The sequence below is a fragment of the Saccopteryx bilineata genome, chromosome 11, assembly GCF_036850765.1.
Source record: "Saccopteryx bilineata isolate mSacBil1 chromosome 11, mSacBil1_pri_phased_curated, whole genome shotgun sequence".
Classification (NCBI taxonomy): Eukaryota; Metazoa; Chordata; class Mammalia; order Chiroptera; family Emballonuridae; genus Saccopteryx; species Saccopteryx bilineata.
This window is the reverse complement of record NC_089500.1, coordinates 36,488,891-36,508,103: the sequence shown is the minus strand read 5'-3', so window position 1 is coordinate 36,508,103 and position 19,213 is coordinate 36,488,891. Positions and strand designations below refer to the sequence as shown.

Sequence of the window (19,213 nt, the reverse complement as noted above, 5' to 3'; positions counted from 1 at the left end):
CGCATTGCAACACCTTAGTTGTTCATTGATTGCTTTCTCATATGTGCCTTGACCGCGGGCCTTCAGCAGACCAAGTAAGCCCTTGCTCGAGCCAGAGACCTTGGGTCCAAGCTGGTGAGCTTTTGCTCAAACCAGATAAGCCTGCACTCAAGCTGGTGACCTCGGGGTCTCAAAACCTGGGTCCTCAGAATCCCAGTCCAACGCTGTATCCACTGCGCCACCGCCTGGTCAGGCTAGTTGTTATTTCTAAAAATTAATAGGTAATGGGGAAATGGCAACTCTTAACAAAATTTCCTTTAATTATAAACTTAGAGAAAGTACTCTCCAGAAAGACGTGAGTATTCATTCGGTCTGAATTCTCTCTGATTTTTCAAAATACCTGATAAGCTAAATTAAAAGCCCCAAGACTGAGATCCAGAAATATGTACTGATAGAAACTTCCCATTGAACTAATTACTAGACAGGTCTAAGAATGATAGTTTATTCATGAATGAAACATACAAGTATTGAAATAGAAAGAAATTATACATTAAATAGGGATTGGTATTTTTAAAGCTGCCAAATTGTAAAAAAAAATTCAAAAACCTCAATTGAAATCATAAATGAGTTTTAAATCAATTTGAGAATTTCTTAATCACAGCTTTTCTTTTTTCTGTTGTCAATGTGCCACAAATTTTTTTTTTTTTTTTGTATTTTTCTGAAGCTGGAAACGGGGAGAGACAGTCAGACAGACTCCCGCATGCACCCGACCAAGATCCACCCGGCATGCCCACCAGGGGCGATGCTCTGCCCACCAGGGGGCAATGCTCTGTCCCTCCGGGGCGTCGCTCTGCCGCGACCAGAGCCACTCTAGCGCCTGGGGCAGAGGCCAAGGAGCCATCCCCAGCACCCGGGCCATCTTTGCTCCAATGGAGCCTTGGCTGCGGGAGGGGAAGAGAGAGAGACAGAGAGGAAGGGGGGGTGGTGGAGAAGCAGATGGGCGCTTTTCCTATGTGCCCTGGCCGGGAATCGAACCGGGTCCCCCGCATGCCAGGCCGACGCTCTACCGCTGAGCCAACCGGCCAGGGCCAATGTGCCACAAATTTTAATGGCTAAGTTTCAAACATATAGTTTATATATAATAAGAGTTTGTTTTCTCAGTTGTTTATCTTAAAGTATCAGATATCACATATGACATTGCATTATTTTTATTTCAAATTGTTTTAAAATTATATTGAGATTTTTATCATGCAAAGATTGGTGATTTGAGGGAAGGAAGCTGGAAAACTAAAAATTAATATCATAATCTATAGTAAGATGAGTAATGCCCACAAAAAAATTATGTTAGAAACTAACCACATATGACCACTATTTAGTGACATGCTGCTTGGTTCTAGCAATGTTCTAGATCTTTAGGAGACCTCAGAAAAGCCAGCTATGTTCTACCTTCATGGTGCTTACAGTCTAGTAAACAAGCAAATGGCCAGTTTCCAAATGGGTAATGGTACAAAAACTGACCATCATAAAACCATGGGATCTGCAGAAGGAGCTCACTGAGCATCCCAGCCAAGATCTGAGACTTAATTATAAGTTGATGAGGTGGTATGAAGAAAAGGAGTGAGAAGAATGTTCTAGGCTGAGGGAAGAGCACATGGACAGGCCTGAAGACACAGGTGTGTGGTTCCTTGGAAGAACTGGAAGGGTTCATCATAGCTGAAACATAGACTATAAGCCAGAACATGTAGAAAAATGAGTCTGCATCCTTCCTGGTAGCAAGGGAAGCCGCAAGAGGGTAATGGACAAGTGAGTGTTTTTAGGGAGGTATTTAAATCATTAAGAAAATAAAAAGATATATTTTGGTAGAGTTGGTCAGGAAAGAAGACATATTAGTTCACTGGATATATTTTTGCCTCATTATTTAAAAATTAAAAAAGCCATTCCAGAACTTGGGTTGTTGGGATCAAAGACAAACAGAAAAGCCCCGGCAGTAAAGCCCAGAGGGGAAGGTGCAGTCTGGCAGGAGGGTTGGTTTGGGAGCAAGAGTTTTCAAGGAGATCTTTTGGGGGTATACAGGGTAGAGTAGAGGTGTATGGAGTGGACATTTTGGTTGTCACAAGTTCCAGGATGCTACTGGTATTTAAAACTCCAAATCTAGGGCTGGTAAACCCTGCAATCTGCAGAATCTTCAGGAAGAATTGGCCAAGCCTGAAAATTTTTCTGATCACAAATGCCAGCAGCACCCCCACTGAGAAATGGTGATAGATCAATAGTGAGAGGTTCTAATTAGGGGATTCGTTTTACTTCTCTCTGTCCTCTTTTGAAAATGGGAATCTCTCTCTGGTTCAGTAAGCCTTGATCCTTTCATTTATTCAACAAATATTATTGAGCACTTACTCTGTGCCAAATGCTTTTTTAGGTCTCACATCAAAATCACACCATCATGAGCATCACTTTCATCAGCCAAGCAGGTGCTGCCTGGCTGACTGGGCAAAGAGAGGGTGGATTTGCATGGAGACAGAAGAGAGCTCAGATTTCCCGTCCTGAAATACCTCCATCCCACTACTCCTACAGGTTCCCTACGATGCAAACTAAAACAGTAATAAGATTAAAATAAGTTGTTTGTATCTACTCCCTCTTCGTAGAGATCCAGTCTCCTTAGACCCCAAAAGTACTCACTGAGAAATTGGCCAAGGGGTCTGATGCAGTCATCATCTTCCTTGAACACTGTCAATTACCTCTTCTTTCAGGTACCTCCCTCCTTGGCTTCGCAGTATCCCACTGGGGCGATTTTTCCTCTCTAGGACGCTGGGGTGTGGTCTCCCCCTCTTTTCTGACCACATGTGACATTGCAGTATTTTTGTGTATTTCAATTTTTATTTAACTTATTGAAGTTATTGTCATATGCAAAGCAGTGATTAGGGTGAAGGAGGCTGGCACATGACCATCAGAGGATTTATACCATTGGCTAACGTAAGATGAGTGAAGGGCGCAGGAGAACAAAGCCCAGGAGCCGGTATGCTGTACACACATCACAAGGAGGCATAGCAGATGTGTGTGGGAAGCAGGGTGGATGACGGTGGGCGGCAACAGCGGGTGTCAGGGAGGCTGCTGCCCTCAGGCTGGGGTACTGCAACCATCCTCACGATCTCTGGTTTATTACTATCTTCTGCCTTTCATCTTACACGGCACTGCCAGGAAATCTTTCTGAGGGTCTAGGATTCCCAACCAGAAGCTGTGAATGACTCCCCACTCAGGATCAGTGAAGATCTCGACCCCAATCGTTTGTCTTTATTTTCTACTTCTACCAGCACTTAGTCTAGGTGCCAGACAGCATGCCTTCTTGCGGATTGCCCTGAGCCCGCAAGCCCTGGCGACAGCTGCCTTGATGCCGATCCTTTCCCTCCGCCTCCCAGGTGCGCAGATGCAAATTCTGCTCTCCGCTGCCACCTCCTGCCCTAAACCTCTCCTCATTTTCCTGGCAGGAAGTAATGTCTACCCTTTCCAAGCTCCCCAGAACTGTTTTTGCAGCTAGCATTCACACAATTAATTTTTTTTTACCTCATATTACAGTAACTTATGCAGCTGCACTTTATCTCTCCTACTAACCCAGGCTACTTCAGAGCAAGAGCTAGCTATCATTTATATACGAACTAGCTAAATATCTTGGACACAAAAGTATTCTTTATAAAAGTTTACGAGTTAAAGTATCTGTGTTTAGGAAAGTTGGAATCATAATCTCAGTTTCATTTGTTTACAAGATATATTTATTGTCCAGATAGGAGGAGTGGTAAATGTTTGCTTGATTTTAATATATTCATCAGTTACTACTATGCTTTTACTATGTGCCAAACAGCTTGGTGCTCCTGAACTGGTCTTGTAGTCAGGGAGCTTTGAGTGAGGGAACAGGAGTACAGGGAAAAGAACTTGATATTTTTTGAGCACCCACTGTGTTCCAGTCACTGGATTTGGTGAATATTGTTAATGGGCCAAGCTGCATTGCCTCTTGTCAATTCAAAGGCATCACTGTGACCTCCTTGTATAGAAGTTTTCTATGGTTTGTCATCAGAAGGGGTTAACCATGAGCGCAGTATATGCCTCCATTTGTTTGTATCTTCCCTGATTTCTTTTATCAATGTTTTATAATTTTCCAAGTACAAGTCTTTAATTTCCCTGGTTAAATTTATTCCTAGGTACTTAATTTTTTTGGTTGCAATGGTGAAGGGGATTGCTTCCTGAATTTCTCTTTCTGACAGTTCATTGTTAGTGTATAAAAATGCCTCTGATTTCTGAGCATTAATTTTATATCCTGATTTATCAGTGTCACCCCATTAAAATTAATAATAAAAAAAAGAAAGAAAATAACTGTAGCCCACTGTGGTCCTTGGTGTCAACCACTGGCCAATTTCTGAAAGTTCCTCGTTTGCCTCTTTAATAGACCAGTGCCATCCAATGGTGGAAAAGGACATCTGTAGTTCTTGTTTCTTTTTTTTTTTTAATATAAAATATGAGACAAATTTGTAATATAAAAATCACTGGTAGTCACATTTATTTATTTTTTAATTAATTTTAATGGGGTGACATTGATAAATCAGGGTACATATGGTCAGAGAAAACATTTGACCTTTGATTATGCTGCATTCCCATCACCCAAAGTCCAATTGTCTTCTGTCACCTTCTAACTGGTTTTCTTTGTGCCCTTCCCCTCCCCCAACTCCCACCAACTACCTCCTCCCGTTCCCTCCCCCCTCCTGTAACCACCACACTCTTGTCCGTGTCTCTGAGTCTCATTTTTATGTCCCACCTATGTATGGAATCATATAGTTCTTAATTTTTTCTGATTTACTTATTTCGCTCAGTATAATGTTATCAAGGTCCATCCATGTTGTTGTAAATGATCTGATATCATCGTTTCTTATGGCTGAGTAGTATTCCATAGTATATATGTACCAAAGCTTTTTAATCCACTTGTCCACTGACAGACACTTGGGCTGTTTCCAGATCTTTGCTATTGTGAACAATGCTGCCATAAACATGGGAGTGCATTTCTCCTTTTGAAACAGTGCTATGGTGTTCTTGGGGTATATACCTAATAGTGGGATAGCTGGGTCAAAAGGCAATTCGATTTTTAATTTCTTGAGGAATCTCCATACTGTTTTCCACAGTAGCTGCACCAGTCTGCATTCCCACCAGCAGTGCAGGAGGGTTCACTTTTCTCCACATCCTCGCCAGCACTTATTCTGTGTTGTTTTGTTGATGAGCGTCATTCTGATTGGTGTGAAGTGATATCTCATTGTGGCTTTAATTTGCATTTCTCTAATGATTAGTGATGTTGAGTATTTTTTCATATGCCTTTTGGCCATCTGTATATCCTCTTTGGAAAGTGTCTATTCATTTCTTTCACCCATTTTGATTAGATTGTTTGTCTTTCTGGTGTTGAGTTTTACAAGTTATGTATTAACCCCTTATCAGATGTATTGTCAGATATGTTCTCCCATTGTGTAGTTTGTCTTTTTATTCTGTTCGTATTGTCTTTAGCTGCACAAAAGCTTTTTAGTTTGATATAGTCCCATTTGTTTATCCTGTCTTTTATTTCACTTGCCCATGGAGATAAATCAGCAAATATATTGCTCCGAGAGATGTCAGATAGCTTACTGCCTATGTTTTCTTCTAAGATGCTTATGGTTTTACGGCTTATATTTAAGTCTTTTATCCATTTTGAGTTTATTTTTGTGAATGGTGTAAGTTGGTGGTCTAGTTTAATTTTTTTGCAGGTAGCTGTCCAATTTTCCCAACACCATTTGTTGAAAAGGCGGTCTTTACTCCATTGTTTGCTCTTACCTCCTTTGTCAAATATCAGTTGTCCATAAAGGTGTGGGTTTATTTCTGGGTTCTCTGTTCTGTTCCATTGATCTATATGCCTGTTCTTATGCCAGTACCAAGCTGCTTTGAGTACGATGGCCTTGTAATATAACTTGATATCCGGAAGTGTGATACCGCTCACTTTATTCTTCCTTTTCAAGATTGCTGAGGCTATTCGTGTTCTCTTTTGGTTCCATATAAATTTTGGAATATGTGTTCTATATCTTTGAAGTATGTCATTGGTATTCTAATTGGTATTACATTGAATTTATAAAAGTTTTTGGGTAATATAGACATTTTAATGATGTTTATTTGGTCCAGTAGTTTTTTGACTGAGACTTTAGGGTTTTCTATATACAATATCATATCATCTGCAAAAATTATAGTTTTACTTCTTTTCCAACTTGGATGCCTTTTATTTCTTCTTCTTGTCTGATTGCTGTAGCTAGGACTTCCAAAACTATGTTGAATAAAAGTGGTGAAAGGGGGTACCCCTGCCTTGTTCCTGATCTTAAGGGGATTGCTTTTAATTTTTGCGCATTGAGTACGATGTTGGCTGTGGGTTTGTCATAAATGGCCTTTATCATGTTGAGGTATGTTCCCTGTATTCCCACTTTACTGAGAGTTTTGATCATGAATGGGTGCTGGATTTTATCAAATGCTTTTTCTGCATCTATTGAAATTATCATGTGGTTTTTCTCCTTCCTTTTGTTTATATGATGAATCACATTGATCGATTTGCAAATATTGTACCAGCCTTGCCTCCCAAGAATAAATCCCACTTGATCATGGTGTATGATTTTTTTCATATATTGCTGGATCCGGTTTACTAATATTTTGTTGAGGATTTTAGCATCTAAATTCATCAGGGATATTGACCTATAATTTTCTTTCTTTGTGTTGTCTTTGCCTGGTTTTGGAATCAGAATTATGCTTGCCTCATAAAAGGACTGGAAGTCTTCCTTCCTCTTGAATTTTTTGAAATAGCTTGAGAAGGATAGGAATTAGTTCTTCTTTGAATACTTGGTAGAATTCACTTGTGAAGCCATCAGGCCAGGACTTTTCTTTTTTGGGAGTTTTTTGATAACTGTTTTGATCTTATTTGTTGTAATTGGTCTCTTTAGGTTTTCTGATTCATCTAGGTTGTCTAGTTTTTTGGCATACAGTTCTTCATAGTATTTTCTTACAATATTTTGTATTTCTGTTGTGTTGGTTGTTATTTCTCCGCTCTCATTTCTAATTTTATTTATTTGAGTCCTCTCTCTTTTTTCTTGGTGAGTCTCGTTAAAGGTTCATCAATCTTGTTTACCCTTTCAAAGAACCAGCTCTTGGTTTCATTGATCCTCTGTATTGTTTCTTTAGCCTCTATGTCATTTATTTCCGCTCTGATCTTTATTATTTCCTTCCTTCTACTACTGGGCTTTATTTGCTGTTCTTTTTCTAGTTCTTTTAGATGCAGAGTTAAGTTGTTTATTTGAGCTTTTCCAAGCTTCTTAAGGAATGCCTGTAGTGCTATGAACTTCCCTCTCAGGACTTCTTTTGCTGTGTCCCGTAAATTTTTAATTGTATGTTCATTATCATTCGTTTCTAGGAATTTTTTTATTTCTTCTTTGATTTCATTGTTAATCCATTTGTTATTTAATAACATGCTGTTTAGTTTCCATGTGTTTGATTATTTTTCAGTTTTTCTGTTGTGGTTAATTTCTAGTTTCATGCCTGGTGATCAGAGAAAATGCTTGATATGATTTCAATCTTCTTAAATTTGTTGAGACCGCTTTTGTGTCCTAACATGTGGTATATCCTAGAGAATGTACCATGAGCACTTGAAAAGAATGTATATTCTGCTGCTTTAGGGTGAAAAGTTCTGAAAATATCTATTAAATTGAGCTAATTTAGTGTGTCCTTTAAGTCTGCTGTTTCTTTGCTAATTTTCTTTCTTGAGATTCTATCTAGTGGTGTTAGTGGGGTATTGAAATCCCATACTATGATATAGTATTGCTGTTGATCTCGCCTTTTAAATCCATCAAAGTCTGCTCTATATATTTAGGTGCTCCTATATTAGGTGCGTAGATATTTATAACAGTTATATCTTCCTGTTGGATTGCTCCCTTTATCATTATGTAATGACCTTCTTTATCTCTTACTATAGCCTTTGTTTTAAAGTCCATTTTGTCTGATATAAGTATTGCTACCCCAGCTTTTATTTAATTTCCATTTGCGTGAAATATTTTTTTCCATCCGTTTATCTTCAGTCTCTGTGCATCTTTTGTTTTAAGGTGTGTCTCTGGTAGACAGCATATGTATGGGTTCTGTTTTCTTATTCACGCAGCTAACTTATGTCTTTTGATTGGATCCTTTAATCCATTTACATTTTAAATTATTATTGATATGTTGTTGTTTATTGCCACTTTGTTCTCTAAAACTGTATTCCTCTTTTGCTATATTGTTTTTCCCCTTTGATCTATTTACAACAGGCCCCTTAGCATTTCCTGCAGCATTGGTTTGGTTGTAGTGAATTCATTGAGTTTTGTTTGTTTTTTTGTCTGGAAAGCTTTTTATTTCTCCTTCAATTTTAAACGATAGCCTTGCTGGATAAAGTAGTCTTGGTTGTATGCTCTTGTTCTGCATTACTTTGAATATTTTTTGTCATTCCCTTCTGGCCTCAAGTGTTTCTGTTGAGAAGTCGGAAGTCATTCTTATGGGGGCTCCTTTATAGGTGATAGCCTTTTTTTCTCTAGCAGCTTTTAATATTTTCTCTTTATCACTTAGCTTTGGTATTTTAATTATGATATGTCTTGGTGTAGCATTTCTTTGGATTTCTCTTTAATGGAGTTCTCTGTGCTTCTTGAATTTGTGAGATGTTTTCCTGCCTCAATTTAGGGAAGTTTTCAGCTATGATATGTTTGAACAAAGTCTCTATCCCTTGTTCTTTCTCTTCTTCTTCAGGAACCCCTATGATGCGGATGTTATTTCTCTTCATGTTGTCACAGAGCTCTCTTAGAGTTTCCTCAGACTTTTTGAGTCTCTTTTCTTTTTTCCTTCTCTGCTTCCGTGCCTTCATTTATCTTGTCCTCTAAGTCACTGATTCGATTCTCAGCTTCATCCATCCTGCTTTTAATTCTGTCCATTGTGTTCTTTATTTCACTCATTTTGCTAGTTTATGGGTTTAATTTTAGCAGCAACGTATCACATGACCAAGACAAGCATCAAGAGTGAGTCTTAGATAGATGTAACAGAGGGAATCTGGTCATTTTTAAAAAATAAAACATCATTCAGACTTAAATATAAATAAAATGGAAATAATGTAAGTTATTTGTTCTTTCTCTCTGGGCTGCCATTTGCCCGGGGAGCTGGGCAGCCCTCTCCACATTTCCACTTTTCCTAGCAGTCTCAGTGTGCCTTCTTCAGTGTTCCTTGGTTGAAGAGTCCTCTTAGTTTAGTCCAAAGTTGGTTTTTTCAGATGATGGTTCTTAAAATTAAGTTCTAATCTTTTTGGTTCTGGGAGGTGGATGTTGGTATGTCCACCTACTCCATCGCCATCTTGTCCTTCCCAGTTCTTGTTTCTTAAACGGGGCGAGGGATCTATTTTTCTTTATTCTATTTTTTATTGTAATTTTCAGGAATATATTGCAATAGAATGGTGGAAACAGCCCATCATTTTTGTATAGCAAATTATATGAGATGTAGCAGTTTTAAAAAATGCATCATAACAAAATGGTAAAATGATTTCCCTAAAATGCTTAGTCAGGATCAAGTAAAACTTAAGAAGTATGATTCAAATGAAAACACTATTTCAAGTAATCCTATTGTGGTTGAGTTTTACTGCTAAAGTGAACAAATCTTCTTGTGGTGAGAATAACAATTACTGGACCTTCTGATTTAGAACCCAGTATTTCACACATCTCTGATTAAGGGTTCGTTATTCAGTGTGTGAATTAGCCAGTCTCTCTTCTTCCCTTTCCTTTGCTGTGATTTCACACACCGGTTTTCAAAAGTGTGAGCCCCAGAGCAACACCATCAGCGCCACCAGGGAACTTGTTAGAAATGCTGACGCTTCTGCCCCCACACCCGACCGGGAATGGGAAACTCCCAGGTGGGGCCCAGCAGTCTGAGTTTTAACAGGGCAGACTCTGATGCCCCTCAGTTTGGAGGACTGATGTTAACATCCCTATTAGAAATTAACTGGGAGTAGGAAAAAAGATTAAATATGAAAAAACTTACTTTTTTTTTCCTTTTTATTGAATTTACTGGGGTGACACAGTTTAAGAAAATCATACAAGTTTCAGGTTCACAATTCTACAGCACATCATCTGTACACAGTATTGTGTGTTCACCACCCCAAGTCAAGTCTCCGTTCATCACCATTTATCCCCATTTTACCCTCTTCTCCCTCCCCCACCCCTTCCCCTGGCAATCACTACACTGTTGTCTGTGTCCATGAGTTTTCTCCTTTTTTTGAAAAAGTTTACTTTTATCTATTTGTTGAAAATCTGATTAACGATGTGTTGGATTTTTTAAATGTTGTAGGGGACAAAAAAGTGACACTAAATAAAATAATGTTGACTTTTTCGGGCCTTCAGTTTATTTGTCCTTGTTCCTTATACCATGGACAATAGGAGCTGTCCATGATTACACAAAACTCAGCTTGAAGTTAGAATGCACAGCATGACCTAACAACTCAACTGTAGCACAGCACTGCTAAATCCATACTTTAAAATTCATTGAGGAAATAAATACTTCCAAAGAAAATATTTGCCTTTTGGAATCTGATCTCAGTATGACTCACCCAAAATCACATCTGTTACATTAAGGTTAGTCCAGACATCTGAAGAGCAGGTGAAAGATTATGATTAATCATATAATTAATTACAGTTAGACTTCAAGTATGTAGTTTTGCTATCTGAAATTCAAATTCAGAGTTCAAAACTTAAAGTTTAATATACTGCTTTATTTGGCTGTTGAGTCTTTTCTAAGCTAGCAGCTCTGAAAACAAAAATGTATTTGTTTAAATTAGCCCTTAAGTGTGGCTGCTTTATGAATTATACTTATGTGTGTTATTTATAAATTGGATTTGTGAGTGAAGATTTTCTAAATAAATTATGCCATAAAATAAGAAATTTTACAGGCGACATGTCTGAGAACCTGTCAGCCACAAGGAACTGTAACCCATTGCCTCATAAGTCTTCCCGGATTCTGAGTGTTAAACTCATCAAGGTGATTTCAGGACAGGAACTATGTTTTAAAGGTGCCAACCTTGAAAACAAAGACTGCACTGATTGCTGCTATTTTTACTGTGATGTTTGACCTTCCCTTATGCCTCCACCAAAACCAAGGTATTGTCTTGTCACTTACCAGGGAGGCCAGTTTTTACAAGATGCTTAGGATTCAAGGGTAGAAAAAAAAATTCTTTTTTTCCATTTTTAAAATGTTAGTAAATTGGGAATGCTTTTGAAGGATATATCCAGTCCATCTTCCAGTCTTTGAATACAGGGAACTAGAAGCTTACGTTTCCTCTTCAGTCTTAAAGGCATGTTACGTGACATTTTTTTATCACCAAGTTTTTTGTGAAAAAAGTTTCAAATTTTATAGTTGGGAGAAACCACAGTGGTCATCTTGTCCAGCCATTCTTCCAGTGCTTGAAACCCTTGCATAACAACCCCCCAGGTGGTCACTCAAACTTACAGAACTGGAAATGTTCAAAAGCTAGTAGGAATGGAGGACAGAGATAAGAACGGCAGTCTTCCATTTATAGTGCCTGCAATATGCCAGCAATTTGGAAATTTGCATAAATCCTTGTGGTCCTGTGGAACTGGTAGGACCTTCATGACCCTGGTTATTACAGTAATTTCCAACCAGAGAAACGTGGTCTAAGTCAGGATTTCTTAAGCTAGGCACTTTGCCCTTTGGTACCAGATAAGGCTTTGGAATGAGGGGACCGGCCTTGTGCGTTGTAGACCTGCAGCTTCTCTGGTGTCTACCCACTAGATTCCAGTACACTCACCTCCCTGCCCCCATCCCCAACTTTAATTTAACAGCCAAAAACCATCTCCAGGCATTCCCAGGTATCCCCAGAGAGGGGGTGGGTGTGTGCAGAATCTCAAGTTGAGAGCCACTTTTCAAAATTAAGAATGTATTTTACAAGATACAGAGTCCCAGGAAAACACCTAAAGTATTTACTTTAGAAAAGAGTAGGTAAGATCTTTTTATAAACAAGTAAGCAGTTCCACAATTGAAGAATGTTAGTTCAAGACTCTCAGGTTCTTGTGCAGTGAGTGTATAGCAGCCGTTTCAGCTCCTCCTGCGCTGTGCATGTCTGTGCAAACAAGCTACCACAGTAGGTGCCACAAAAAACAAAAAGAACTATTACTGAGATTTCAGAACACCTTCAGCTTTAAGATACACACAAAATATTGTGATTTTTTAGTGTAATATATATAGAAAAGTATGCACATTACAAATGTACTGAATTACTGGATTTTTTTTTTTTTTAGTGAGAGGAGGGGCGGCAGAGACAGACTCTTGCATGTGCCCCAACTGGGATCCACCCAGCAAGCCCACTAGGGGGCGATGCTATGCCCATCTGAGACAACTGAAGCCATTTTTTAGTGCCTGAGGCAGAGGCCATGGAGCCATCCTCAGTGCCTGAGGCCAATTCGCTGTAATCAAGCCATGGCTGCAGGAGGGGAGGAGAAGAGACAGAGAGAGAAGCAAGAGGGGGAGGGGTGGAGAAGCAGATGGGCAACTCTCCTGTGTGCCCTGTCTGGGATTCGAACCTGTTGTTGCATCCACACGCCGCGATGATGCTCTACCACTGAGCCAACTGGCCAGAGCCCTGAATTACTGGATTTTCACAAACTGAATACACCACTTAACGAGCAACTAGATTGACACGAGATTACCAGCACCCCAGAGGCTCTGACATCATCCCACTGTCTCCCTCCCCTTGGTCCTGCTGCTAGCGTTCCCACTCCCTGGCCTGGCAGGGCTTTGCAGGGCTCTGTCTGATTTGCTCCCTCATTCCTTTCGGGTCTCTGCACACACAACCTCTTCTGAGAGCCTGCCTCCTCACAGTCCGGATTACTGTCTACCACCCTGTCCCTGCTTTCATTTTCTTTGTTTTGTTGTTTTTTTTTAACAACCCTTATCACAACCTATTTTTGTCTCTCTCTCCAACATGTCAGAATCTAAGAGAATAAGAACATTCTATTAGTATATTGTAGGAGCTCAGGAAATTGAAGACATGAATGAATAAATCCAAGTTTCAGAAATGTTAAGATGAGGAAAACGCAAGGCTTGGAACTGAGGAAATACCATCATAATTGTATTTACTGAGCGCCTGCTCTATGCCAGTCATTTGTCATGGAAACATTTATGTATTATTTCTTTTCATTTGTGTGATAGCCATGGCAAGTAGGCATATCAGTTAGATTGCTTTCAGCTATAAGCAACAAAACCCAACTAAAAGGGGATTTTATAAGAATATTTACTATCATAAAAAATGGATCAGAGATGGATTTGGCCAATTCTGTAACTCAGGTGTTATGGTTTCAGCTTGATTTCTCTGCCATTTTATTAGCTTTCTCCTCCTGGTCACAGGTGGCTAATAGCCATTCCAAAGGTCACAGTCTTGCTCTGCAATCTCCAAAAGCAGGTGAGGAGAGAGGCTGTTCATATGCTTCCCTTTTTATCATATCAGTGAAGGTAATTTTTTCCAGACTATCCTGATACTTCATTGCTATAAACTAAATGTTTGTGTATCCCCCCCACCCCAAATTCTTATGAGAAGCCTTAACTCCCAATGTGATGGTATTTGAAAAGTAATTAGGTTTAGATGAGGTTGTGAAGTTTGGAATAGTATGTGTGCTAGGGATACAGTATGAGAGACAAAGATAAGGCAACTGCATAATCTTTGGTTTGAATGAGCACACTTTGGAGAATAAAAGGTTTGCTAACAGGAGGTACCAGCACCACGGGTGTCATCTGGACGCTGGGAAAACGTGAACATAGGGTCACCCTAGAAACCCACACCAGCCATGTGGAGGGAGCAGCTAGTAGAGAACATGGATGTGTGATGAATGCAATCAGCCACTAGGGCCCTCTCAAGCAGTGTTGTCAGTACAGAGTCAGAGTCAAAGAGAGTAATAGGCATACAGAGGGAGAAAAAGTGAGGGGGTATATTAGAAGGTTAAGAGAATGAAGGATTCCCTGAGTCCTTGACAGCATCTTTGGAAGGGCTGGCAGTAATTTACTAGAATCTCCCAGTAGAGTTGTTTGCAATGATGGACGTCTGCAATGTCTCAAGCCACTTACTTCATGTGGCTTTTGAGCAAATGAATTATTAATTACAAAAACTTAAGGTTGTAAATGGCCACATGTGGATACTGTATTAGAAATTGATGGTGGTCCTGGTCAGTTGGTTCAGTAGTAGAGTGTCGGCTCAAGGTATGGATGTCCCAGGTTCAATTCCCGGTCAGGGCACACAGAAGTGACCATCTGCTTCTCCACCTTTCCCCCTTTCCCTTCTCTTGCTCTCTCTCTTCTCCCACAACGATGGCTTGACTGGAGCAAGTTGGCCCTGCGTGCTGAGGATGGTTCCATAGCCTTGCCTCAGGGACTAAAATAGCTCAGTTGCCAAGCAACAGCCTAAGATGGGCAGAACATCGCAGGGTAGTGGGTTTGCTGAGTGGATCCTGGTTGGGGAGCTTGCTGGAGTCTGTCCCTCTGCCTCTCCACTTCTCATTTAAGAAAAAAAAGAATAATTTGATAGTTTGCATTAAGCCAAGGGAAAAGTGAAGCAAAAGTCAAAAGGCATGAGTTTATTGTACAGATTTTAGAGTAAACATAACTGCATTTAGTTCTGTGTAATGATGAAGTTCAAAATGTGACAGTGCTTGATAAGGACCAAAGAAAAGATTTGGTGGGACTGAGGAAGGTGAGGAATGAGGTCTGAATCTGGGTAGTCGTGGGCATGACCCATGAGAGATGGACTTGGCGTGGTAGGGGCATCTCACACTAACGGCCTTGAGGAAAGGCATGTGGGTTTCCTAAGAACAAGAGATGAAAACCACAGAGTAAAGAGAGTAGTATCAGGGGTTGGCTAAAATTTCCACAGGCGAGTTTTGGGTTTGGTTTTCAGGTATTAGTTGTGTTTTGAGTTTCTTGGAGAATGCATTGTGGATCAGAAAGAGTAGATTCCTCCCTATAATCCTGGTCACAGCAGGGAGGCCAAGGGGAAAATTAAAATTTGTTTTCTTTTAGCAAAGGAGAATGATAGTGGTTAAACCTTTGTTTGTTTGTTTTTAACGTCTGTAATATCTTAAGTTATTAACAAAATATTTGAGCTGAAGTGAATGATAAATTCTATTAAACAATAAGTAAATACTTTTATTTTTCAGATCTGCTTTCACTTTGGAAATGCACTCCATTTCGAGGTAAGAAACCAAGAGGATTGTTTCTGTCTTTCGGACTCAGAGGCTTAACTTCATGGAAGACAATTGGCCTTTGCCTCGGGCAGATTAAAGATGCACACTCCCTTAAACCCAGGTGTTTCCACTCAAACAAGTGCACAGGAACATACAATGAGGGATGTTCATGCAGCATTTTGGGGGCAATCTGTCCACCAATAAGAGAGTATTATAGCAATTTATGGTACATGGAAGAATGTCTATGATAAGGTACTAAATGAAAAATCAAGGGGCAGAATGAGAAGTATAGTATATTACACTTATATAAGAAACTATAAGGTCATAAGAAAAGATCATAAAATACTCATTTGTTAGTTGTTAACTGAATACTCTGAAGCATGAGTGAAAATGTAGAAGGTCTACATTATAAACGTTAATGTTATTTAATGTTTCGTTACATTATTTTTTAAGTTATAGAAGAATTTTTCAACTAAAAACAAAAGAAAAAAAATCAATGATCTAGTAATAACCAGTGTAAATATTTCTAAATAAAACATCTTATAAAAAACAGTAAAAATGAGTAAAATGTTAAACCTACTAGTATAATCATTTCTGGTCTTAAGATACTAGCTCAACTGTATTGAAACTTTCCTTGGATAAAATATATATAATATTATCTATTAAAGCACAATTAGAAATTTATAGACTCATTTTCAACTTAAAGTTTATAAAAAGAAAAGATGGGCAGTTAAACTCTTTGCCCATCAATAAAACAATAAATTCATTAACACTTTCACTAGTTTTAGTCAAATTGATATCAGTAGGTTACTAACATTTAGTCTTAAAATATTTAGTAATTCATTTTTAAAATATAAGCCACCACAGAAAAATTGAAGTTTATTTTCAGTTAGTAAAATAAAAATAATCCTCATGTTATTTTAATTTGTTTATTTTTATAAGGTCCCTAACTGCTACACTAGTTTCAAGATGATCTGTTTTACTTCTACAGAATTTGCCAGTCTATACATTTCCTCTTTGAAATGAAACCTGTTAAGAATATGAAACTTATACCTTGACATTTTCACTGCTATCTTTAAAGTTTCAGTAAATTACAGGTACCATGCTAATGTCTTAGGGTACCTAATAATGTGCTGGCATTATTTTATTGTTGTAGGCTTTAAACACAAGAGATGAAAATCATCTGCCCCCCAAACATGCTTACTTAGTGCGGCAAAAGCGTGAGTGGATCACCGCCCCTGTGGCTCTTCGGGAAGGAGAGGATCTGTCCAAAAAGAATCCGATTGCCAAGGTACCTTCCAAAGAGGAATAGAAAATATATGTGTATTACTAAGATATGATGGGAGAAGATTTTTATATTCACTTTTAAATTTAAGAAGAGTTGTATCATGTACTTAATGAATTTTTTTATATTACAGATGTATTTGAAAATTAGCAAAGTTTAATTTTTCAGCAGTAACTTCCAAATTTAAGATCCTCTTTCCCATTTTGAAAGATGCAACATCTTTGGTGAAGATATACATATATAATTTGGAGCTTTAGGCCCTGGCCACTTGGCTCAGTGGTAGAGCATCGGCCGGCATGTGGATGTCCTGGGTTCAATTCCTGGTTAGGGCACACAGGAGAAATGACCATCTGCTTCTCTCTCCCCCCAACTTCCGCAGCCGTGGCTTGGTTTGTTCAAGAGAGTTGGCCTCGTGCATGGAGTATGGTACTGTGGCCTCTGCCTCAGATGCTAAAAAAATGGCTCCATTGCTGAGTAACAGAGCAAAGGCCCCAGACATGCAGGAGTCTCTCTGCCTACCCTCCTCTTACTAAAATTAAAAAAAAAAAAAATTATATATATATATATATATATATATATATATATATATATATATATATATATTTCCCCCCCTTGGTAACACTTATGGTTTGGTTTATTATTTTTTGATTCTATGGTGGTTTAATTACCTTAGCTTAAATCTAATCTCTTTTATTATTTATGCCATGATTTCAGCTAACTGGTCATGCTTTGGATCAAAAAGGAAAATATATAAGGTCTACCGGAAAATTCTGTCCGTTTCTATCACAACAAGTTTCTTTTTTTTTTTTTTAAATAAATTTTTATTAATGTTAATGGGATGACATTAATAATTCAGGGTACATATATTCAAAGAAAACATGTCTAGGTTATCTTCTCATTAAATTATGTTGCATACCCCTCGCCCAGAGTCAGATTGTCCTCTGTCACCCTCTATCTAGTTTTCTCTGTGCCCCTCCCCCTCCCCCTAAATCTCTCCCTCCCTCCCTCCTGCGTCCTTCCTCCCCCCACCCCTGGTAACCACCACACTCTTGTCCATGTCTCTTAGTCTCGTTTTTATGTTCCACCAATGTATGGAATCATGTAGTTCTTGTTTTTTTCTGATTTACTTATTTCACTCTGTATAATGTTATCAAGATCCCACCATTTTGCTATAAATGATCTGATGTCATCATTTCTTATGGCTGAGTAGTATTCCATAGTGTATATGTGCCACATCATCTTTATCCAATCTTCTATTGAAGGGCTTTTTGGTTGTTTCCATGTCTTGGCCACTGTGAACAGTGCTGCTATGAACATGGGGCTACATGTGTCTTTACGTATCAATGATTCTGAGGTTTGGGGGTATATACCCAGTAGAGGGATTGCTGGGTCATAAGGTAGTTCTATTTGCAGTTTTTTGAGGAACCACCATACTTTCCTCCATAGTGGTTGTACTACTTTACATTCCCACAAACAGTGTATGAGGGTTCCTTTTTCTCCACAGCCTCTCCAACATTTGTTATTACCCGTCTTGTTGATAATAGCTAATCTAACAGGGGTGAGGTGGTATCTCATTGTAGTCTTGATCTGCATTTCTCTAATAACTAATGAAGCTGAGCATCTTTTCATATATCTGTTGGCCATTTGTATTTCTTCCTGGGAGAAGTGTCTGTTCATGTCCTCTTCCCATTTTTTTATTGGATTGTTTGTTTGTTGTTGAGTTTTATGAGTTCTTTGTAAATTTTGGATATTAGGCCCTTATCTGAGCTGTTGTTTGAAAATATCAGTTCCCATTTAGTTGGCTGTCTGTTTATTTTGATATCAGTTTCTCTTGCTGAGCAAAAACTTTTAATTCTGATGTAGTCCCATTCATTTATCTTTGCCTTCACTTCTCTTGCCATTGGAGTCAAGTTCATAAAATGTTCTTTAAAACCCAGATCCATGAGTTTAGTACCTATGTCTTCTTCTATGTACTTTATTGTTTCAGATCTTATATTTAGGTCTTTGATCCATTTTGAATTAATTTTAGTACACGGGGACAGGCTGTAGTCGAGTTTCATTCTTTTGCATGTGGCTTTCCAGTTTTCCCAACACCATTTGTTGAAGAGGCTTTCTTTTCTCCATTTTGTGTTGTTGGCCCCTTTATCAAAGATTATTTGACCATATATATGTGGTTTTATTTCTGGGCTTTCTATTCTGTTCCATTGGTCTGAGTGTCTATTTTTCTGCCAATACCATGCAGTTTTAATTATTGTGGCCCTATAATATAGTTTAAAGTCAGGTATTGTAATGCCCCCAGCTTCATTCTTTTTCCTTAGGATTGCTTTGGCTATTCGGGGTTTTTTATAGTTCCATATAAATCTGATGATTTTTTGTTCCATTTCTTTAAAAAATGTCATAGGAATTTTGATGGGAATTGCATTAAATTTATATATTACTTTGGGTAATATGGCCATTTTAATTATATTTATTCTTCCTATCCAAGAACAAGGAATATTTTTCCATCTCATTGTGTCTTTTTCTATTTCTCTTAGCAATGCCTTGTAGTTTTCTTTATATAGGTCCTTTACATTCTTTCACAACAAGTTTCGACACGTAAGCACATGTTTATTTGGCGCATGTGTGCCTCTCTATTTTTATCACTTAATGTATACATACTGATGTAGCA

The 19,213-nt window shown here is 38.6% G+C and overlaps 1 protein-coding gene across 1 annotated transcript in view; it reads left to right on the top strand.

Annotated features, from left to right (window-relative positions):
* Positions 1-19,213, top strand: part of DSG2 (desmoglein 2) — a 49,141-nt gene that overhangs the window by 7,564 nt on the left and 22,364 nt on the right. Inside the window, exons 2-3 of the mRNA XM_066246787.1 lie at positions 15,234-15,269; positions 16,417-16,551. Coding sequence (XP_066102884.1) covers positions 15,234-15,269; positions 16,417-16,551 — 171 coding nt within the window. The remainder of the gene's footprint in view (positions 1-15,233; positions 15,270-16,416; positions 16,552-19,213) is intronic.